A 24,200-nucleotide genomic window follows, 5' to 3' on the forward strand; every position below is an offset into this window, starting at 1 on the left:
TCGACAGCATCCAATCATCTCCGAGTCAAAGTTCCGTTTGCCCTTGAAGCATCAATTAATAATCAGCGCGTGCACTACCTAGGCCGCTGGCTTGTTGGCTCGAGTCTGGCGTTCGATGCACAAGAGGGGAGAGCTCGCTCGCGTTGGTGGGGACCCAGCAGCGATCCACCCACAAATATGTCACCCTTTACATTTGCATTTGCATTTGCATTTGCATTTACGATACGCTCTATCGTAGGGAGTTCAAAATTACCCCTCACTCGCGGAGATCTCTACGACTTCTAGTGCCGGGATCTTTTGATGGGATGGGAAGGTACATCCTGATGTCCTATCACTACTCTGACCCTCTCTACTCCTGTCGTCGAGTACCTACCCCCTTGAACGATGGATATGCTGGATTAGTCAATTAAGGTTCCACGGGTTTCTCGCCATGCTACCCAAGTAGGTAAATGTTGTGTTGATTTTATCAAGTGCATTCCGCGCCTCTCTCCCCCTCTAGCTCCTCCCAACGCATGAATGTGACAACTACATTTATCTACCTATATCTGCCTACATCTACCTCTAGGTCTTTTTCCTCATCCCGTTGAGTTCTTTACTTTGCTCTCGCTGTATCTCTCCAGATCTCGCTCGGTCGATCGGGCTAATACAACCTCGGTCCCCGCACTTTCGTGGCATTGTTCCCGCGATCTTTTAAGCTTCTTGTCATAAGGTACCGTCGCAGTGAACAATTGAAGATTAATCACCGATAAAATGATCGGAAATTCGGTGATAAAATCTCGCCATCACAATAGACACCGAATCAGTCCATGATGTGTAGGAGCCATCGGTTTATCGTTTCATTCCATGATTGGAGAAAGAAAAAAGCTGGAGAACCAAACGGAAATCAAAGCGTTTCCATTTCTCCAGATTTCGTTCCGTTCCTGGGGTCATGGGGGAGCGGAAGGAATTTCCGCGCATGCTTGAGGCGGCCAACCTTGATTTATTAGGTCCGTTCAACGATTAGGTAAGATTTTGTTTTTCTTTGATCGACTCACTCTCCCTTGACGCCTTTCCATCAATGGAGAATTGAGAATTGAGAATTGAGAATTCATAAACCTCAAGAACAACGTATCGCTTTGCTTCGCCCGACGCATCCATTCTGATTTATATCGCCCCTTTCGCAAGAAAACTCTAAATACCAAGAGCAACGTGGCATTATACCTCACTATCTGTACTTCTTCGTCAAAAATTCGGTTACTATTCGGATCCCGCCCAACTTCATGCTCTAGTTCGGTCAAATTGTGGACATGATGAGTTGGACATTCATTCAATGGATTATGGATATCAGAAGAATTTAGATGGACGACCACCTACTAATTCAACACCCTTTTCTACTTGCTTGCTGCTTGCTGTTCCCTTTGGGTTAAACCAACCAGTTCTGGCTTCATGATCAAGATTCACGGTCTACTGATGGGTGCTACGTATCGACGCGAGATCATTCATCTATCAAGACTTATTTGTTTCCGGTGTACGCATCAGCAGTTCGGCGATGAGACTACTCACCCACCTGAGTAATTGGGATATTTTGAGTGTTGTACCTGATGACACGCTACATTTTTGGGATAATCATCTCCTTCCCGCCATACACAAATTCTACACGGGATTGGTTGGGTATGATTAGTCATTATACTCATCTGGTAATCGTGTGAAAGGAATGAGGTTAATTTTCAGACAGATGCAGTGGAACCAAGGCCAAACACGCTCATGCAGAAGAAAAGCTTGGGGCGAGTGAGTTCCTAAGAGGTTCTCCGTGGTAGTCTATCTTTGATCCAGCTTCCCTTTGAATATGCTGAGGGTGAAGAGAGCATGTTTGCAGAGCTCTCTAAATCAACAACCTCCTTGCACTCTGGACTATTCGAATGAGGGGATTCGCGAGAGATCACATGCTTTGTACCGTTGAAAACATTCTCTAATCAAATGACTGCGAGTCTTAGATGGCAAAGGGGAAGCGCTCAGTCTCAACTTCCCAAAGACCTCCATTGCCAAAAGAAATAAGAGATACGGTAAGACTGGTAGGACTTTTTAGGCAGGTAAGAAACTCATAAGTATACGGACAGACGTAATTCCTTTTACTAGAGTTCGCGATGTATTCCATCGGCGAACGTTACTTGAGATATTTTAATCACAATGCAGGATTGATCCATACTGGGGGGAAATCTAAGCAGATGGCAATTATGATAATGGGAACAATCAACACGCCTGGTATTGGTCAAGACAGCTGTCTGCATGGGCGAGAGACGAAGAATTATGAACTATGAACTAGATCGACAACAAAATCTCATCTCATTCCCGAGATTCTGTGTAGAATGATAATGGAAGCAAGTGACCATGTGAAAGTCTGTAAATACTATGTCATCCCTCACATACAGAACCCTTTCAATTTACTACCACTCATAGATTTCTCTCTGGCTCTGGTAATAAAGTAACACAAAAACGAAATAGTAGCTGAAACTGACAGATATTCCTTGCTCGTATTTGAGTATACCAGCATTTGACTGCCAATTTTGCCTTTATGCCTCTCTCGAAGAAAATATCTATACTCGAGTAGATGGATGATTTTTGTAGTTGATCACTTCTACCACAAGATGATTTGCAACTAAAAATTATGGCAATCAAGAAATTCGCTTTTGTTGAGAAAATTTCTTCAATATCAACAGAATACATACACAATAGACTGTATTGATGAATAATTTTCATTCGTGGCTTCCTTCTGTGTATCTATCATTTAAACGGTTGAGATTTGTCTGATTGGGTTTTAGGTTTCAATTTTCAGGGCTAAAATATCACATGACTGATAAGTTAATGACGCTTGTTTAATCTAGATTTGGTACGAATGGAAAATTCTCTGTTGCGCCTATACAAATAATCTTGCCTGATCCAGAACAAGAGTTGTCTCTTCCAAATTTTCATGCGACTTCAACCATGGCAGATTCATCTATAAACTCATTGACAATGGCTTCAACTAATGATGGTACGTTCATGAAGAACATGACGATGAAGGTCGAGAGGAAACCTACATTCAAGCCAACCCCATTTTCCCCTTTCACTTCGTCATTCTAACAGCTGATCTTCGCAGATGTTCCGATAAAACTCGAGGCCACTCAAAATATTCCATCCTCCCCTCAATTGTCTGCGTTAAAACGAAGAGTTTCATCGACAGAGTTAGAATCGCCAGAAAAGAGGCAGAGGATTGAATTCGAATCAACGCAACCACAACTTTCCATCCCCGACTCCGCCAATCAAATTGTCGACATGCCACCCGCAGATGATGTAGATGATGGCCTGGGGGATCTCGATATTGACGCTATCATTGCCTCCGGTGTTGCTCATGTCTCTGCCGAGTATCAAGATGCGGGAACTATGGAAATGAATGATCATACCTCCCACCAAGACCAATCGCATGAAGCAAATATAAGTACACTTTCTCCCCCGAAAACTCCTCATTCTCAGATTCGACAACCAAACAGCCGCGCTGCCTACGAACGACTCCGTACCGATCATCAATTATCTCTGCAGGTGATAAGTCTAATGTCATTGGAATGCCTGGTATGGATATCTTCAATACGAAACTATAAGGATAGCTCTAATTTATCTTCAGGCTGTCCAAATGTTGAACATTCTTTCCGAAGGAGGATACGATGAGATAGTCGTAATGGTAACGCAAAGAGATACTGCTCGTGGACTGTCATTCCAAACATTGAACGATCTTTTCGATAAAACAAAAAGAATTTATGGAACTTCAACTTTTCTCTCTGCCGACGAACTCAATATCATAGACCCAGCTCAGCGAGAGATTATCAGACTTGCGAATCATGCGACTTTTGTATCCAGTGTATTTGGTGGACAAGAGGTTGGATTTTATGAACTCAATGAACATTTCGTCAATACCTGGACTCGGGAAGGAGAGGCCATATCGAAAGCATCGGGCCAATTGCTCATGAACTTGAAGACACAAATTATTGTTGCAGCACTATCAATGGAAGAGTCTGACAAACCTGTCGAGGATCTTATAGATGAGATATTTTCTCCAGAATTCCGAAATCTTCTCTCCCACAGGCATCCCTATCCTCTCACAGATGATGAGCTACAACTACTTGTCGATTTAGATATTAGAAGAGTATATTTGATCAATCAAGGAAATGATCCCGCCAAAATTAGTAAGATTTTATCCCTCATTACTTTTCTCATACTGACCAATATGCAGAGGAACTGAGTGATCTCTTCAACTGGGACTCTTTTCTAAGATCCACCCATATTCATATGGATGCTTATAGACCATTGGTAGAACCCTATATGTCTAAATATGGGCTCACGATCCCCACCTCGACCGGATATTCGCAGGGTTCGAATGGCGGTCCATCGAATGGAAATACTTTTGCATACGCTGGCACTAATGTTGATGCTGAGCATACAACTCAAAATGTCCCCGAAGATGCAGGCATATATCAACAATCGACTACTCCACAAAATGGTATGCTTGTACCAACTTCATTTACCATCCCTAACTAATTTACTTCAAGGATATCGTCAATCTCAATATCAAACTACCTATCAACCCCCCAATCAATCACCTAATACTTACTCAACTCAATATAATACCACTAATACATCTACAACTACACCTCATCATTCTCAATCAGAATCAACCTCTGCTCTTTACGAAAAAGCTAGACAAGCTGCAGCTGCAAAGAATAATCCGGGACAGAAAGCCAGACCTGGACTGCCATCTCAACGTCGACCCTGGAGCACGGAAGAAGAAAATGCCTTGATGGCAGGTCTCGATTCGGTAAAAGGTCCACATTGGAGTCAAATACTTGCTCTTTACGGCGATAAAGGATCAGTCAGCACTATTTTGCGTGATAGGAATCAAGTTCAACTAAAAGATAAAGCGCGAAACCTTAAGCTATTCTTCCTCAAGAGTAATATTGAGGTTCCATATTATCTTCAATGCGTGACTGGTGAACTTAAGACCAGAGCACCAACCCAAGCGGCTAGAAAGGAAGCGGAAGAGAGGGCCAGACTCGCAGGGAATGAAGAGAGCGCAAGGTTTCATGGTGTACTAGCACTGGCTGCAGGCATGCAAAATTCAAACCAGGAGAATGGAAACGGAAGTCCCTATCAACAAACTCCAGAGCCTTTGGAAGATCATAAAAGCGGAAGCAATAGCCCCGAGATATTGCAAGTGGAGGAATCTGGACTTGATAATTCACAACAAGTCGAAAGTCATCAACAAAGTCTGGAAATGCAGGAAATGAATGTGGAGGATAGATTGAGACAGCAGTTGTTAGCTGCTACCAATATCTAAGGTGATCTTTTTTTTAATGATGGGCGGAACGATATCTGGCGCAATAAGGAGTGATGAATGATTCCTACCTCTGCAAGTGGTGTTTTTGGAAGCCTGGGTTTGCAACGGGATCTCCCAGTTTTGTGAAGACTGAAGATAATACGGCGCTGGGGGTTGACTGCCTGTAAGGTACGTTTGCTTAACCATGGAGCATGTGCAAATTTTGTAATTTTCTGGAACTGACCAATAAGCTGTACACATTACGGGTCTAGATAGCAAGATTAATCGGATGTTGGAGGGACTATAACGAATATTATTGTTCATATTCTATAGAGCACATTGATGATTTGTACCTAAGTCAATTCAAGTGTTTTGAGCTGTTGGATGATCAAAACTTTTAATAATAGAAATTTCCGAAGATGATATCCAAGTTGATTGATTAGACAGGGAGTGAAATCGTTCCAAACATGAATTTCTTATGACTACAGAGAGCTCTCTACTTATGTAATGCTCCACTCAAACGATCACCGACACGTGGAATTACAAAGTTCATTGATCGCAACACACATGCTTTCCAGAACTTTTTCTATTAGTTACCTGTAAAGAGCCCGAGATTCTTTTCATGCATGACTACTTAGTACCTGGTACTTCTTTAAGCTTAGTGCAAGGAAGCTATTTCAGTAGAAAAGTAGAAAATGTTAATGCGAATTCATAAACTTCCATGAGTTCTGTATATCACGAGGCTATCTTTGCCTCCTCACCTCCATACCTGGATATCACAATTGAAGTCAAAAGATTGCCTGAAGCAGCAACCAAGCATCCATCCACCAACTTCCATTCCTCATCGCTGAGCTGTCCCTGGCCACTCAGGGCTCTCAGCTCTTCTAAAATCTCATTCTCGGTCCAGAGCTGTATAGCGTAAGCCATTGACTTCGCTGCTGCAACACCATTGATACGATTGACCTGCATAATAGTATGTACTAGATTAATCATCTCCTTCGATCTTCCTTCAAGAAATTGCTTCGCTTCTTTATCGTACGAAGCAAGATCATTGGCAATAGAGATTTGATCACCAAGGTAGCCTAATAGGCGACGAAGTTTTGGACTACGTAGATCGACCTTCAGATGTAGAGAGAATTTGGTACACGCCCACGTGAATCTGGCCAGAAAGATTGTCAGAAAACATGGAAAATTGGAATGGCTGGTTTTACCTATTTGCGATGTCATCATAACGATAATCAAGGTATTCCCGTACAGATGAAAATCCCTCAGGGTGCTCATGACGACAAAACTCAATAAGTTCTTGAAGTATCTCTGCACCTGCATTTCCTCCATCTTCCTTATCCCCGTCTAAGAATCCTTGCCTGATTTCATGCATTCGTCTCTGTAGTGGAGTGTCTGCTATAGACTTGGAGACATTGCCTTGAATACGTCCAATGAAATCATCTCGCACCTGGCTGGTCTTCGAGCAATAAGCTTGAATACTTGAACAATATACTTGGAGGGCTTACAAATTTTGAGGATGCATTTTCCCACATGTCTAAAGATTGTGAGAATAGGCTCAAAAAGAATAAGTCGAAACTAGGAAAAGCGACTTACCATCAAATATGAAAATCAAAATCACGCTTTGAGCCAGAAGCTGGATTCGGTTCTCATTTGCATCTGCAAACATATAAATGCTAAAGCGACTATATGTATCCAAAACCGGACTTCGGAGCTGTCGTTTGGCAAGAGTTGCCATAGATTGTCCATTGGTTAGCATGGCATCCTTGCAGTGTTGATCCTGCGCAAATAACTCGAGTAACTCTCTCGTCGCCCTCTCATTTGCTTTCCAGTGTTTACTCTGTCGAAAATTTCCAAGCCCAGTGTGAACTGGTAGATGAGCCGCTCCAGGGTAGATGGCAATTCTATTTTTCCTGGTATTCCCCTGTATTTCGACTGATTGTAGTTGCAGCAGGTCATTGAGAGTGACTTGTTGTGCCTGCAACCACTTTGGCTTCTGAGGGAGATAATCGTAAATATATCTAATTGGACAAATTATATCCGCATTCTTTCCATTGGTGAAGTTATCGAGATCAGCGGGGACATTCTTGAGTGATCCGTTGCCATTGGCTTTCATAACAAGATTCATATTGAGGAATCTTGCTTGCCAAATTCAAAGATTTTAAGAGGTTCAAGCCAAAAGTGATTGTGTTCCAGCCTTCGAGGTCTTTAAGTGTTGGAAATGCTTGCCCAAGCCGTTAATGATTCGTCAGCTAACTCAAGGTTGCTTTTCGCCCGATATCAAGGTGTTTCTGACGATCACTGCATGAGACTTTTAGGAAGATGGTCCGACAGAGCGCTAAGTGCGGAGAACGAATTTGAGGGCACTACCAGGGGAAAAGCTAGCGGTGATATGGAGCGAATGTGACGCCTGCTTTAGTGAGTTACGTTAATTTTATTATTTCTGAGAAGCAGGGCTAGTTTGTTGTTTTCAATCACTTTGGTCAGACGGCCGAGGAGCGATTTAGCTATGCAGCCTTGACCACGATTTCTATTACCGTATTCATTTGGAAAGTTCGTCCAAAGCTAGCAAGGATTGAAGATTTAAGCTCGTTGTGGGTTAGGGTTGTGGAAAACGCTGGAGCTGTTTAATTCGTTATATCAATGGATTATTCATCGGATGTCTTATATTTCTGATTAGATACTTCAATTTTGAAGCATTTAGAGGGAATCCAATTGGCTTTAAAACAACCTTAAAGTAATAATCCTTGCTAGCTTTGGACGAATTTTCCAAATGAATACGATCGCCGGTATGAATATATCAAGTATCAAATACATCACTGAATCATGAATATCAAAGTTTGGCATCTACGGTATTCATTTGAAAAATTGGCCATGCACTAGCAAGGATTAATTGTTTGAGTTTCTTGTAAGTTAGGGTTGCAATAACCACCGGAGTTGTTTGATTCGTTTTTTTAATGGATTATTCATCGGATGTCTTATATTTCTGATTAGATACTTCTATTTTGAAGCATTTAGAGGGAATCCAATTGGCTTTAAAACAACCTTAAAGTAATAATTCTTGCTAGCGCATGGCCAATTTTTCAAATGAATACGGGTATCAAGAGATACAACTGTTGAAAAAATGCGAGATTTACATCCGTCAAAGGGCAGACAAAATTCCGCCGGTTATCATATGTCATCAAGCGAACTGTAAGAACATGTCAATTTATGGATCTATATGCGTCCTCCCCGTGTCATGCTTCATGACGATCATTCATACAACGACGCTTCCTCCCAATTCATCGTCAAATTTAACCTTTTACAGTCTTTTGCCAAGGATCTTTACTCTGACCCCAAGACTATCTGGATGTGGCTCTCCGATGAAACAATCCCGGACAGATTCAACATCACGTTCTCGCAAGGTATCATGTAGCTGTAGTTCATATCTTCTTAGCAATGTAGCTAGCACTACGTATAACTCGGTATAGGCAAATCTTGAGAAGTTACCAAAAGTCAGTTTTGATCAAGGAAAAATCGTAGCAGTAGCATACCTCATTCCCTGACACATCCGAGTACCCTTCCCAAAGGGCACAAAGTAACGTTCTGGGACAGGATCTTCTCCCAACCAGCGATTTGGATTAAATTTGTGTGTATTCTCATATATATTAGGATCAAGTAGAATATCGTGAATCGTCATGCTTGTAGGCGTCTTACGATGAGTCAGCCAACCAATTACTCGATTACAAAAGGAAAAAATGCAGGACCTGCCATTGGTGGTATCTTCCAATTCTTATAAGCCAGCTCAGTATGAGCCATTAATGGCATTCTTGATGTGATAATTGCAGATATTCGTAATGCCTCCTTGACGGTTGCAACCTATTCTTGTGAGTTGTAGCTCAAATGAAAGGATTGGATGACTGTATGATACCAAGTAAGGAAGCCCTTCTAAAGCTTTTGCGGATGGTGAGATGGAGTAATCGGGCATTGCTATATCTATTTCATCCCGTAATCGTCTTAAAATTTGACGGCCAGACAGTATATAGAACATGGCGATGCTCAGAGCGCGAGATGTGGTTTCGGCTGCTGCGGATATCACCACAACTGCTTCGTGAGCAAGTCGTTTTGCCGATTTCTCATGAGCTGGTAGATTGCTATCCGATATGCATTGAAACAAGGCCATATTAAAAGAAGTTTCAAGAATTTTCTGCTTTTCTTGGCTCGCCTGTTGCTGGGATAAAAATCGCTCGGCAAAAGCTCGCATTTCCTATAGCATAGAACCATCGTGTCAGTACTGAGAAGTAAATTTCTTTATCCAGGAAATGGTACTCACAGCATGATAATGCACTAGTCTGGATAGTTCAGGCATGAAGAATCTTATAATTTTGATAGAAATGTAAAGAGCTACGGCCATCATCCAGGGAAACTGCTTCATCGGCGGCGTTATTCTGGCAACAGCCCTTATTGTTGCGCTCCAGTCGACTGCAAGCGTCTTGTTTTCTTGAAGATTCTTATTTTCCCCGAGCGCATACCTTGTGATTGTATCTGTGGTGAAGGCGAGGAAAGTAACGCGAAGGTCAATTATTTCTTTCGTACTCAAATACCGTTCAAATTGGTCCGAGAGGATTCGTACTTGATCCAGTATCAAAGGGTGGGCATCGGATATCGCACGTGTAGAGAGTAAATGACTATTGGCAGCACGACGTTTTCTATGGATATCATGCTCAACTGTGCCAAAAGCTGCGGCAGGCGGTCAGATAAAATTGATTGTCTCCAAATTGGACAACTACTCACTGCCCAAAGGTGCGCCAGCCATACTTGCAGCTGGCGGATATTTATCCCTTCTGGTAGGATTTCCAGCGTACAGTGTGTCAAACCAGTCAGGGTCTTGTACGTGGAGCTCAAATGGATTTATTCTAACAATAGGTCCTAGCCAGTTAGCTTTCATCGATAACGATATCGATTATGATTGAATTTGGCAGCATTTTACTTACCATATATTTCATGCATTCGCTGTATTTCCCAGGCAAATTACCCCCCATGGCCTTTCAGCAGGTCGAAGTAGAATTCATACCATTTTGTAAGAGCAGCGAGCTTAAGACCTGGAAATTTGGCCAAAGGATGTAGAAACAGACGATAGACAGATAAGACGGTGATATAGCAAACTAAAGTCGATATTATAGCAGCTGTAGGCCCGATAATGATTGTCTTCTGGGAAAGCATTGAAGTGTATGTGCAAGAGGAATTGATAGAACTAGAGAAAACGGGGTTTCTCTTCGCCAACTTTGACGTTCTTGACACATTGCTCTGTGCCGACTGAGCTGTATAAATCAGAAATGAGAATGCATAAAGCTCATGATAAAAGCATCTCCACTTGAACGAGAAAGCCAACGGCTTCAAGATAGCTCGTGACTAAAGCGCAACGGGCTTGCATCCAAAAGCAACATTATTCCAGATATCCAGTCTGCAGTCAGCAATCTTTCTGCAACCTTCCGTATGTGACATATCACCACCCTAGACTACTAGTTGATAGTGGGTGCCTCTCTACGAAGTAAGAGATTTCATACGACTGGTCCCATTTTCGATTTTCACCCCGCGTAGAGATTAAAAGAAACAAATCCAAAATCTGTTCACATTAGGGTTAGTTCGTGAAATTTGACCAATTAATTACCTTTGACGTGAAAGAGAGGCTGTTTCCCCCACCCGCGGTGACAATAGCCTTCTATCATATTATTAGTATTTATACAATCCAATTGTATTAATTGAGAAATCGTTAATTCTTTGTGAAGAAATAAAGCCGAGGCCCGCGTTAGGCTCGAATTCAATGATGCGCACTTGGATCCTTCGATTTAACATCCCTTCCACCCACTTATAATAAGCAGTGATATTCTACCCACTCCAAAGTAGGGTAGCAAGTGCAGGTCTTTTGCTTTGATAAGCTAATAAGTAAGGTGGTAAGGACGCCAAATGACCTTTTTGTTCAATAATCGATCCACTTTCCTCCCTAAATCATACGGAGGTACATCGTGTACTAGATGTATCCCCTGATTAGCTCCTGCGTTTTCCTTTACAATTCATTGCAACAGCATATCAATTCAATTTATCAACAACCTAAATGAATTCGAAACACGGATCAATAAAATCCTAACGAGCACCAGAAAGTAACTAATGGTACTCAATTATGATTAAAAATAATTTTTGAAATATTATGCCTTCGTAATATAATCTGATCATATTCGGATGAACTCTATTGAAGGCTAAAATAATAATTATTGTAATATTAGTGATTGTAGAAGACTTAGTCGGATTTAGCTATAGTCACAAGGTACTACTTATATTAGCCTATCATCGAAAATATACTAAAATTCAACAAAAACACTTTCAATTTAATATAATTCTATAAAACTCTTTAGAAGTATTTTTTAGTTATTTCAATTATGAATTCGTAGAAGCAAACGAAGTGGAAATGTACTCCATGTATGTATTATGTAATCATATATCTATATAGTAGGCCATTTTCATATTTGCAGATTCATAAAACCCCTTCTGATTGGTCATAAGTAATTTGCCGATGCTAGGGCAGGGTTGTTCCAGCCGAACAAGGGAGAAAACTATACGAAATCATTTCAATCCAATATACAATCTTAAAAGGAAAGAAAATTCGATTGAAAAAGAAGTAATTAGATTAAAGCAATTGAAAGCTTTCTAATAATTTAATTAGTTTTAGAATAAACCTTATAATAGTAATAGAATCAATAGATTGAATGGATTGAGTTGAAAGGAGGTGTATTTAGAGGTGTATTAGTAAGCAGGGGGTGTAAATGCCTTAGGTATAATTGCTTTAGATGTTTTTCAATATTAGAATCTGAATTAGAATCTGAAAATAAGAAAGAGAATTAGAAAGAGAATTAAAAAGAGAATTAGAAAGGGAATTAGAATTAGAATTAGAAAGAGAATTAGGAAGAGAATTAGAAAGAGAATAAGAAAGGAGAATAAGAGAAAGAATTAGAAAGAGAATTAGAAAGATAATAAGAGAGAGAATAAGAGAGAGAATAAGAGAGAGAATAAGAGAAGAGAATTAGAAAAGAGAATAAGAGAGAGAATAAGAGAGAGAAGAGAATTAGAAAAGAGAACAAGAGAAGAGAATAAGAGAAGAGAATTAGAAAGAGAATTAGAAAGAGAATAAGAAAGAGAATTAGAAAAGAAAAGAGAATTAAGAGATTTTAAGATTTTAATGTTACGGAACGTCAATGTAGGATTAACATCGGGCCAATCATTTATTTAATATAGAGTTTTCATATCATATATAACTTCACTCTAAAAAGAATTAAAAAGATTAATAAAAAGTCTTATATTCTCTTAAATCCTATAATACACTAGTCATTATCTTACATTAATTCTAACAATTCTTTTTATTCAATTCTTTTAAAACAAGCTGTTGATTAGTTTTTGGGAATAACTTCAAAAAGCTTCAAAAGCTTCAAAACTCCTTTAAACTACAATATACCTATAATACACTATCAACACACAAACAATAATATTCGAATCATTAAAATACTCTTTATTTTTATAAAATTGAATTAAAAGAATATTAAAAAAGAAAGCTTTTATAAATCAAACTCTTTAGAAATATTTATAAAGTACCCTTATAATATATCTTCAATATCCTTTTGAAATGAAATAGAATAATTGAATAAAAGTTAGGAAAGAAAAGGAAAATATTGAAAAAAAGAATCTCTTTTTTGAAAAGCGAATCCTATTTTAGGTAGTGTTTGCGAGATGTTAGCAATACATTTAAATTTTATTATTGAGATAATAATATCTTTATATAATGCCTAAGGCCTCTTATATAGGGAAAAGTCTAGTTAGCTATTATGTGGCCAATTAGAATCCATTGGTGGAAGCTGGTTGCAAATGGCCGATATTATGTTGAATAGCTTATATCTAGTAAAAGATAAAATAGTATTTATACTGGAGTTGTTCACCTGGAAACGCAAATAGGCCATTTTATAGGATTCCAGGCCTCTCAAGCATTCTCCGCATTTTATAGGATTTTATAGGATTTCAGGATTTCTCTTAGATTTCGAGGACTCAGCGGAAAGCCAGCGGAGCTCCGCATTTTACAGGATTTTACAGGATTCCAGGCCTCTCAAGCATTCTCCGCATTTTATAGGATTTTATAGGATTTCAGGATTTCTCTTAGATTTCGAGGACTCAGCGGAAAGCCAGCGGAGCTCCGCATTTTACAGGATTTTACAGGATTTCAGGATTTCTCTTAGATTTCGAGGACTCAGCGGAAAGCCAGCGGAGCTCCGCATTTTACAGGATTTTACAGGATTCTATACATTTTATAGGATTTTATAGGATTTTCTGGATTTTGTGTTTGGCTAGTTTTATGCTAATGGAACACTATCGATTTCTAATTTTTCAGATTTTCAAGTTTTTATAGTTTTCAGGGATGAAAACCTAAAAAAGAAAGGCAATCCTATTAAATACAAATCATCATTTTATTGAAAGCGAATCAATATCAATAAAATAAAAGGAAGGAAGTGGTTATTTTTTTGAATTTTTGAATTTTGAAGATTTTAAAGATTTTAAAGGGTTTAGCTTTTAGCACTCTTGTATTACAATATAGTTCTTAGAATTATAAAGGAGCTGAATCTTATAAAATAAGGATGTAGGTATTGCAATAGGTTTATTACTATAGAATTTAATATGGTTTTAAAAGTATATTGATATAGTAAAAGGAATCTATCGAATAAGCTTTAAAACTTTTGAATTCTTTATAGTGTTTATGGTTTTTGGGGATGAAAGTCTTGAAGAAAAAGGCTCTATTATGGAATGTTAATGTAGGACCGATATCGGGTCAATCATTTATTTGATATAGAGTTTTTATATTATATATAGTTTCATTTTGAAAAGGATTAAGAAGATTAATGAAAAGTCTTATATTCTTCTGGATCCTATGATACGCTAGTTGTCACCTTGTATTGACTCTAATATTTAAAGTTTATAAACTAATAATAATAATAATAATAATAATAATAATAATAATAATAATAATAATAATAATAATAATAATAATAATAATAATAATAATAATAATAATAATAATAATAATAATAATAATAATAATAATAATAATAATAATAATAATAATAATAATAATAATAATAATAATAATAATAATAATAATAATAATAATAATAATAATAATAATAATAATATTATTATTATTATTAATGCTTTTATACTTTATATTATATCTTATAAAGAATTATTTTTGAAACAAAAACTACAATTCCTTATATAAACATATTATTATTATTTATAAGAAAATCTCGAGCGTAGCGAGGGTCGGGGGTTTGAGGGCTGGCTTTTATAAAGATTAAAGAAATTAAACTAAAATTTTATAGTTATATTATATATTAAATATTAAAATCGATATTCAATTAAAAATAAGAAAGTTTATATAAGTAGAATAGTTTTCAATTATACAAGCCGTCGGGGGAAAAGAATCTCTCAGACTGTAGATTCATGATAGCTTTTTTTCTTTCTTTCTTAGTTTTGAAATAACAAATATTTTTTTATAGATTTAAAGTCTTTTTAATTATCTAATGCTTTTTTGATATTTTCTAATTGAATCTCTGATGTTTATGTTGTTATTATAATATTTAAAAATAGGTGATTTGATACATTTTAAAATGATTCACTTGGTGATATAATATGCTTAATAATAAACTATGTTATACTTATTATGGAATTTCATAGACTCACTAGACATGATACCATTGACAAGCATTAAAAAAATATTATTGTTGCATTGCATCACCAATTCGATGATGTAACTCCAGGTGGAGTCTCCTTGGCCGCATCTGATTGCCCTTCAATTGTCTTCCGCTGCATCCCAAGAACAACCGATCTGCCGGACTTACTGGACTATCACACTTCTGCTGCACCATCGCTACCCCTAAGAGGTGGTGGCGGGAGTTGCATAATCGGGCGAACTTTCTCCGTACTCCGCTGTGGCATGTAAAAGTATTGACTTGATCATGCTGTGCCTCCATGCTGCTCTTGGTTCTCAAGTGCTATCCATGTATCTTTGAAACGAAAGCTGACCGGTTTTAATGTACTGGGGACATCACAGGCCTAGGTAGGATCTTTCCTGGCTTTCTTTAATTACATGTGCAGTCGCTTCTTAATTTCAATATCGGAGAGATTGAGCGGCTAAAATGATGACATCTTTCCTCAAATAATCCACTCAGGAGTCAATAGCCCTGCAGACGAGGAATATAATTTCAGTTCCTCCAAGCATCCCACCAGATTGGGGGTGGTAATCTTTTGTTACATCAAAGGCGATAGGTGTATTCCAACATGTTAGATACAGTAGATCTAAGGGTCTGGTATATGTACAGAATGGATAGCCAGAGTGAGTGCGGTATATTAGCCCACTATTGAGAGAGCCATTTGATGGGTCTCCTTCCAGAAAAGATGATTCTGGATTCGCAACATTCTCGCGTCTTCAAATCGCAAATGGGTTTCGAAGCTCGGCAAGAGTCGCCAAACTCCAACCGCGGGCTCAACGACCGTGGAGCACAAGTCATTATCATTGTAGCAGTGTTCTGGACGATCGCAACGATATCTGTTGTACTGCGACTTCATGCTCGTCGTATGAAAAGAATCGCGTTCATGATTGAAGACTGGCTGGTGGTAGGAGCGTTAGTAAGCGTCCCCCACAGACTCTCAGAAGAAAATTGACTAATTAGCCGCAGGTAATCTTTTATGGGTTTGGGAGTGGAGACATAATGCTAGTCGTTTTTGGGGGTTCTGGATGGCATGTGGATCAATTGAATCCCGCACAGCTCAAGACAGCTCAAAAGGTATCAACCAACTCACTATACATCAATTAAAAGTGCAAGAGTAGGCTGACATCTATCATCAGGTCTTGCTTGCAAATCAAATGCTGTATGGTGTTGGGCTTGGATTAATCAAATGTAGTATCACCATCATGCTGATCAGGATATTTGCGGTCCCGAGATTCAGACTCGCAGGATACTTTGTCTTGGCAATGTGCATCTCATGGACCGTAATGACAATCCTGATAGCTTTCCTGATCTGCCGTCCATTGGGCTACAATTGGAATCTTCAACCCACTGCTGGGCATTGTGGGAATACGATATCTGCCTATACAGCCGTTGGTATTGTAGATATCATCACGGATATGATGATTCTTTTACTTCCCCAACCTATCATTTGGAGGCTACAAATGCCAACGGCAAATAAAATAGCACTTGCAGCCTTGATGTGTTTTGGTTTGTTGTAAGTCTTCATTCATTTCGGTACAAATCACGAGTTAACTTTGAGCAGTACTATCTCTATGAGCGTTGCACGAGTGATAACAATTCTAAATACCGATTTCTCGGATTTTACTTACAATCTTTACAATTATATCTGGCCCGTGATAGAGTTCGGTGTTGCTATCTTCGTTTGCTGCGGTCCCTTGTTGCGTCCTATCTTGACCCCCATTATTGGGGCTCTTGCCTCGATCAGAACTCGACTGGAGTCAAAACAGGATTCAAGAAGACAGAGTTCGACGATCAAAAGAGGGGGCCACCGTGGATTCAGTCAATTGGATGAAGATGGTTTGCCCCTTCGGCCGATCGCGAAAGGAACGCACACCAACACTATTAGCGCCACCATCGACACCCGGAAGAACGGAACAGGCACTTCCGGCAACGCTGGATCTTCTGATAATACGGCCATTGTGGTAGAGACTGCTTGGGATTGTGCATAATCTCCAGCATTTCTCTAATTTGGGATCGGTGATGAACTGCCAATTTGATTAGCAGGTAGGGTTCTAGGCACTAGCTAGGATAAGAGAATGAGCACTAGCACGATGTGGGAATGAGTAGAAGATAATTATGTGAAGTTATTATCAAGATGCATGTCTGGCAACTTGCAAGGGGCCTTTGGAAACACCTTTCTAGTGTCTAGAATCCAGTGTAAGAACACTTTTGTAACGCTAAGTATGGTCCCCTCAGGATCAACAATCCAATGTTTCTTTGCGTTAATTGTAGGGATAGCAAACCTATAGCTACTACGTAGGGTGCTTTAGGATCCGCACCACCAGTGGGTGCACAGACTCACGGGACACTTCCAAATTTTCAATATTTTTCATAAATTCATTCTTCAATTGTTTGATATCAAAATTTGTATTTTGATTATTTTATCTTTATTCAAGAACTACAACAATTTTTAAAATAAATGATTCAATATATCAAAAGATATTTACACGTTGATTTTTGTACTGTCCCGTGAGTCTGTGCACCCACTGGTGCACCAACCATTTAGAAGCCCCACCATTTCTCTGGGGATATTGGCTTGCAAGGCTGGATGGAGTGAATCAGCCCATAATTCTAATGTACTAGCGTATGTAATATGGAAGTGGGGTTTCATCACGGACTTATATCATGGTTAGAATACTATTTGTCATACTACCTATTGTCAAAACTGGTGAACCAAAAGTTAGTCTCCATTTTTCTCGCTTCTCCACGAATTAACAACAAAAAACGGATAAAACCCCTGTAAAAACAATCCACTTTGCTGATAGATACCAATCACATATATCGCTCAAGCAACTTATAGTCTAGCTTTAGACGAACTGGTGTCTGGCCGACCTCTGTTTTCCGAATTTTGAAGATACCTGCACACAAACTAAACAATCTCGAATACGAATAAAATAGAGCTGACAGCAAATGAAAGTACTGAAAGTGCCTCGAAATTGAACACCCCTGAGAATCATGCACTGTCACTGATTTCAGTTTCCTCCCCTAGCTTATCACACTTAATCGGGGTTTTGCTAGCCCTATATCGAGCCTAGTCTTTGTCGCTTAGACGGGAGTATCGGCAACAACGAGCCATGACAAATAAAGAACTGACCCACTTTGTAAATGTTTCCATCCCATCATACATTCTGTTTCTGTTGCTTCATTTCTCAGGGGAAGAAAAGTCTAAGATTGTCGGGGTCGGCTAGTGATCGCAATGAGTGGGTTTCGTACTAGTTTTCCAATACCCATACCCAAGTCATTATTAATAAGCAGCCAATCAGAGGCTCCGATATTTAGCTTTTATAAATAATTCAAAATATCTGTTTATGCTTACAGATATTTGTATATATTTATATTAAATATACAATTTGAAAAACAGATAGATAGTCTTTGCAATTTATATATATTTTGTATACAAAAACTAAACAAATTATAAAGTTTTTAGATTTTAATATTTTTGTTCTTTATAAAACTAGAATTAATATCAATATTTATTGAAATAAATTTAAATCTTAAAGTAATAAAACTCATCAAATAATAGTTATATTGTATATGTTTTAATTACTCAATTTACAAACATGAGGTTTCATTATTCATATTCAATTGTTGATTAATATATCTAGCTTTTTTATCTCTTAAGTCATTTATATTTATGGATACCCGTAGCCAGCCGTACTACCCAAGCTACCCATTGCGACCACTAGGGCCGGGGCAGAATCTTATTTAAGTGAGAAAAGATTATAGGACAGGGCCTCTCTCCCCCTACGATATATACTGAGGAACAGATCGCCTTGCAATCACGGCTAGTTCACGGTTAACTGATCAGCCATGGCAGAAAACTCGAACTACCATTACATTATAGTCGGTGGCGGTATTGCCGGCTCGGTATTAGCATCTCGCCTTCACGAAAAGCATCCTGCTTTGGCCATTCTTCTCATAGAGGCAGGACCAGATGTCACCAATAATCCGTTGGTGACCGACTCAGCGAACGGACCATTCCTCGTAGGCTCCGAATTAGATTGGGGATACCCTACGGTTCCACAGCGTCATCTAAACAACAGAGTCTTGCCAAATAACGCAGGAAAAGCTCTAGGTGGAGGATCAGCTATCAACGCAGGTAAGTTCATATTCGAAATATGCTACCGATCTTGAATTGTGCTGAGATCCCATTCAGGTGGGTGGATACGCGGCGACGCAAATGATTACAATGCGTGGGGAAAGCTGGTCAATGATCCCAGATGGAGCTATGATGGACTTCTACCATACTTTCGTCGGACCGAACATTATCACAAGCCAGGCCTTGAGACCCAACATGGCTATGAAGGGCCTCTTTACACCCAATCGGCCTCATCTACCAGCCGTAATTATCCTTTGCGCGAAAATATTCGAAGGGCATGGGAGTCCGTAGGCGTTGAGTATAACAGCGATGCTAATTCAGGTTCACCCCAGGGACTTGGAGAGCTCGTGGAAAATCGCAAAAATGGCCAACGACAAGTTGCGAGCGCAGTTTATCCACTCACTGGTACTCACGTAATGACTTCGACCCTAGTGGCACGCGTGCTCACCGATACCCGGGAATCGACTCCAAAGGCCACAGGCGTTGAACTCGCAGACGGCAGGAAAATTACTGCCATTAAGGAAATCATTCTCTCGGCTGGTGCATACCGCACCCCTCAGATCTTGTTGCTCTCCGGAATTGGGCCTTCAGAAGAATTAGAGAAGCATAGTATTGATCAAATAGTTGATGCGCCTCACGTCGGACAAAATTTGCATGATCACATGTCCGTAGCTCAATGGTGGAAATTGAAAAACCCAGAAGCTGGATATGCTCTCGGATCCCCCTTATTTAACAATCCCAACTTTGCAAAAGGTACACCTTTAGATTGGGTCGTTACATGCGGAGTGCCTCTTGAGGGACTCAAAGCCGCTTTGGCCAAAGATGAGGGGACAGTAGATAATTCTCACCCGCTTCTTAGCCCAGCCCGGTCTCATGTAGAATGCTTGACTGTCTACGTTGGAGCAAATAAATTCGAGCCCGTCATACCTATGGACGGAAGCCACATCACGACAGTAGTTCTTGGTGGTCTTCCGACTTCGAGGGGAATCGTCAAATTGGCATCGATTGATCCGACCGTAGCACCAATCATCGATCCAAATTATTTCTCGACGGAAGCTGATCGATATGTGTTGCGCACAGGACTGAGAAAAACGATGGAGGTCATGTTAGACACCACAGAAGGGCAGAATCTGATAGAGACGGAAACTGTAGCGTCAGGAGAGAAACCATTAGATTGGATGGCCAGGGATGATGAGATTGACGAACGCATCAAAGCACGTGGAAAGTACGTACATCTTTTATTCATCTAAAAGGAATCTGCATTAACTTTATCAACAGGACTGTCTATCACCCTGCCGGAACTGCTGCTATGGGTCGAGTCGTAGATGGCAATTTGCGTGTATACGGAGTCCAAGGACTACGTGTCGTTGATGCTAGTGTAATCCCTTTGCCTATTACGGCTCATTATCAAGCTTGCACTTATGCTCTCTCTGAGCAAGCAGCTGAAATTATTGGGTCTAGCTTTGAATCTTGTGCGAATTAGATGGACTAAACAGTGAGACAGGCAGGCAACATTTTGGTTCTAAGAGCCCGTAAGGTTGATGTAGTTTCCCATCTATTAAATAGTATTTACTTCCTCGAGAAATTAAAGAATTGCAGTATTTCGGGGCAGTGAAAGCCCTGCAAGAATTGAGCTTAGACGAATCCATGTGATGATATACAAAATCTAATGGAGTATTTCCACCCAAAGATTTGTGGCAATAACAGAATATTATTCCGTGCATCCATCTTGCAAGATATGCCACAAAGAGATGCAATCCAGGTGATACATAACGCGAGAGATTGTTTGAAAAGACTATTGTTTACAAGGATCCCAGTAAAGGTTTGATTGATCCGAAAAATTTAGTGGATTCGATGTATTTAGCGCGGAAATGTTGCTGGAAAGTAACGTGGTTCACATGGATGCCCGGGACTACTAAGTACTTCGATGCAACCTAAAATCCATTGGATTTCATGCCTGTAATCAGCCCATTCATTTCAATTAATCCCATCATTGAATTGTGAATTGACATAGTATATAAGGGATGCAAATTGTATTGAAATTGCTCGATCGATCAATTTCTCTTATATGAGATACGAATTACTCTATTCTTTCTCAATCATGCAGACTTATTCTCTTCCACATATACTCTTTATACTGACGTCAACAATCGCATATGTTGAAGCAGGTAGCGCAACTCGGGGTCGCATACCATCTAGTGGTTTTGGTACACCTGGGGTCGATGCATCATACGACTATGTTGGTAAGAAATCTCCACCCTTTATACAGAAGACACAATTTAATCGCAAATGATGTCTAGTAATTGGCGGAGGTACTGCTGGTATCACACTTGCCTCACGGCTTGCCGAAAATTCCAACGCATCGGTGGCAATCGTCGAAGCCGGAGGATTCTATGAGGTAGACAACGGAAACTTCAGCGTCGTACCTGGCCTCGCATTATCTGCTCCATTTCTGGGAACCGCGGTACCTTTTCAGCAGCAGCCTCTTGTGGACTGGGGACTAGTTTCAACTGCGCAGGCTGGTGCTGGCGGTCGGCAGATTCATTATGCGCAAGGCAAAACTTTAGGTGGTAGTTCGGCCTTGAATTCTATGGCATTTCATCGGGCAACAAATGGCACATATCAGCGATGGGCAGATATCGTGGGGGATGAATCCTACACTTTCGCCAATCTATTGCCTTATTTCAAGAAATCGGTCCAACTGACGCCACCCAACCTGGCAAAGCGCAACACCCCTAACGCGACAACTGTATATGATCCAAGCGTTTTCAGCAAATTTGGTGGACCCTTGCAGGTATCCTGGGGAAACTGGGTTGACCCTCCTTTCACGTGGTTTCAAAAAGCTTTCAAAGCAATTGGTCTACCAATTAGTCCAGTAAACTTCAACAGCGGCATTCTTTTTGGATACGCGGCCTGGATTCCCTCGACTATATCTCCAATTGATGCTACTCGCTCGTCCTCGCAATCTTCTTTCCTGGCTCAATCAATTGAGTACCCAAACTTGGTGGTTTACACTCAGGCCAGAGCAAATCGAGTATTCTTCAATGGCACCGTTGCAACAGGGGTTTCTGTCGCAACACAGGGCGTAAACTTCACTATATCAGCCAAGAAAGAAGTTATTCTCTCAGCGGGAGTATTTCATACGCCTCAACTATTGATGTTATCAGGTATGTCTATATTATCCTAGGGTTAGTTATTGCAGATCCAGGTTGATTGACTTTTTGTGTTCAAGGTATTGGACCAAATGCAACTTTGTCAGAATATGAAATCCCTATCATATCTGACCTATCTGGCGTGGGTCAAAATTTGTGGGATCAGATTATATTTCCTGTCGCCCACGCGATGGATGTCCCGACCGGGGCAGAACTCATTACGGAACCTCAATACTCCCAGAACACCTTGCAGCAATATTTGAATCATGCTACTGGTCCTCTGAGCTCGGAGAACGGCTTTATCGCGTTTGAGAAGACCCCCCAAACTCTGAGAAGTAACTTCACCTCAGCGGCGCTCTCGGATTTGGCTTCATTCCCCTCTGATTGGCCGGAAGTTGAATATGTCTCGAACAGTGGAGTAGGCGTAGGCTATATACTCGCCACACTGACAGCTTCGTTATCAAGAGGCAACGTCACGATTGCGAGTGCAGATGCTTCTGTTCCGCCAGTGGTCAACCTGGGATGGTTGAGTGATCCAAACGATACAGATGCTCAAGTGGCTGTCGCAGCAGTAAAGCGTATACGACAAGCTTGGTCTTCAATTTCCGCAATCACTATAGGCTCCGAATTGGTCCCAGGACCCAACATAACAACAGATGCAGCAATTCTGGCTTATATACGTGAATCGACTTCAACAATTTATCATGCGGCTGCGACATGTAGCATGGGCAAGCTTGGCGCTCCGGGTGCCGTCGTCGACTCTGAGGCTCGTGTGTTTGGTGTACAGGGATTGCGAGTTGTTGATAATTCTGTGATACCTTTTGCAGTACCGGGGCATCCACAATCTACTGTGTACATGTTAGCAGAAAAAATTGCTGATATCATTCTTCATGGGAAGTAAGTTTGACAACTGTACACAAGTTACGGGCGCATTTATTCATATATTACTGTTTTACCCATAATTTGATGCTGCTTTAAGGAAACACAGCTAAGTAATCAAGAGATGACAGCTATTTGAAATGTTTAAGAACTAAAAAGATGTGTCTAAGTATAACTTGGTATATTGAAAGTCCGGTTTCAACATAGGAAAATGTCTAATATTCATTCATCACAGAAAAGGCATATGAATCACCTATTTCTTATATCATCTTCTCCTCAAATTTTAACAAGTCACCTCGGGCCTAGAAAAGATATAAAGAGAGAACTATCAATTCGAATTAAGTATACGCGTATTTTATAAAAAGCTAGATACAATGAAGTTGACTATATCAATCGTTTTGATTACTTAATACACGTGACTTCCTTAGCGGGCTTTCTGGCCTCACTTCACTTTATCTTTTATAATGGATTCGTAAAAGCAAACCAAGTGGAAAAGTACTTATATATTATATAATCATATATCTATATAGCAGGTCATTTTCATATTTGCAGATTCATAAAACCCCTTCTGATTGATTATAAGCAATGTACTAATACTAGGGCAGGATTGTTTCAATTTAAGAGAAGAGAATTAGAAAATATGTTTATAATATTGTTTTTATATATAAAAATAATAGTATAATATAATATTGATATCTTTCAATTTATATTTATATATTCAAATAAGAATAAAGTAATTTTCATTATGAATTCGAATTATAATTTAATAATGAAAGATTGAAAGCTATATAGATCGATTAGATAAGATTGATAAGATAATAGTTAATCATTCAATTGTTATTTCGAAAGAATTATTGAATTAGAAAAGGGATTTTGAATAAAGAAAGCTGATTCTAAGTGAATAAGTATAAAAAGAGATC

General features: G+C 39.6%; 6 protein-coding genes across 6 annotated transcripts; 4 read left to right on the top strand and 2 right to left on the bottom strand.

Annotated features, from left to right (window-relative positions):
• Nucleotides 1–2,875: 2,875 nt before the first annotated feature.
• On the top strand, nt 2,876–5,769 carry Bctbf1. The gene is made up of 5 exons (XM_024696897.1): nt 2,876–3,010; nt 3,116–3,585; nt 3,638–4,196; nt 4,244–4,510; nt 4,560–5,769. Exons 1-5 carry the CDS (start codon nt 2,962–2,964, stop codon nt 5,342–5,344), a joined length of 2,130 nt encoding a protein of 709 aa, XP_024552711.1. The 5' UTR covers nt 2,876–2,961; the 3' UTR covers nt 5,345–5,769.
• A 196-nt stretch (nt 5,770–5,965) lies between these two features.
• Bcstc3 lies at nt 5,966–7,883 on the bottom strand. The gene is made up of 4 exons (XM_024696898.1): nt 6,923–7,883; nt 6,835–6,863; nt 6,535–6,785; nt 5,966–6,482 (listed from the first exon to the last, which is right to left on the bottom strand). Exons 1-4 carry the CDS (start codon nt 7,452–7,454, stop codon nt 6,059–6,061), a joined length of 1,236 nt encoding a protein of 411 aa, XP_024552712.1. The 5' UTR covers nt 7,455–7,883; the 3' UTR covers nt 5,966–6,058.
• Nucleotides 7,884–8,942: 1,059 nt separating this feature from the next.
• On the bottom strand, nt 8,943–10,677 carry BCIN_13g05840 (hypothetical protein). Its single transcript, XM_024696899.1, has 5 exons — nt 10,359–10,677; nt 10,100–10,221; nt 9,639–10,045; nt 9,237–9,572; nt 8,943–9,184 (listed from the first exon to the last, which is right to left on the bottom strand). Exons 1-5 carry the CDS (start codon nt 10,526–10,528, stop codon nt 9,041–9,043), a joined length of 1,179 nt encoding a protein of 392 aa, XP_024552713.1. The 5' UTR covers nt 10,529–10,677; the 3' UTR covers nt 8,943–9,040.
• Nucleotides 10,678–15,543: 4,866 nt separating this feature from the next.
• On the top strand, nt 15,544–17,490 carry BCIN_13g05850 (hypothetical protein). Its single transcript, XM_024696900.1, has 4 exons — nt 15,544–16,027; nt 16,078–16,185; nt 16,248–16,624; nt 16,673–17,490. The coding sequence occupies exons 1-4, from the start codon at nt 15,776–15,778 to the stop codon at nt 17,097–17,099; spliced, it is 1,164 nt and encodes a 387-aa protein (XP_024552714.1). The 5' UTR covers nt 15,544–15,775; the 3' UTR covers nt 17,100–17,490.
• A 1,371-nt stretch (nt 17,491–18,861) lies between these two features.
• Nucleotides 18,862–20,847, top strand: BCIN_13g05860 (hypothetical protein). Its single transcript, XM_024696901.1, has 3 exons — nt 18,862–19,249; nt 19,307–20,474; nt 20,528–20,847. Exons 1-3 carry the CDS (start codon nt 18,961–18,963, stop codon nt 20,730–20,732), a joined length of 1,662 nt encoding a protein of 553 aa, XP_024552715.1. The 5' UTR covers nt 18,862–18,960; the 3' UTR covers nt 20,733–20,847.
• A 404-nt stretch (nt 20,848–21,251) lies between these two features.
• On the top strand, nt 21,252–23,574 carry BCIN_13g05870 (hypothetical protein). Its single transcript, XM_024696902.1, has 3 exons — nt 21,252–21,492; nt 21,550–22,416; nt 22,482–23,574. The coding sequence occupies exons 1-3, from the start codon at nt 21,318–21,320 to the stop codon at nt 23,300–23,302; spliced, it is 1,863 nt and encodes a 620-aa protein (XP_024552716.1). The 5' UTR covers nt 21,252–21,317; the 3' UTR covers nt 23,303–23,574.
• The last annotated feature ends 626 nt before the right edge of the window (nt 23,575–24,200 follow it).

Source organism: Botrytis cinerea, chromosome 13 (genome assembly GCF_000143535.2).
Source record: "Botrytis cinerea B05.10 chromosome 13, complete sequence".
NCBI classification, from domain to species: domain Eukaryota; kingdom Fungi; phylum Ascomycota; class Leotiomycetes; order Helotiales; family Sclerotiniaceae; genus Botrytis; species Botrytis cinerea.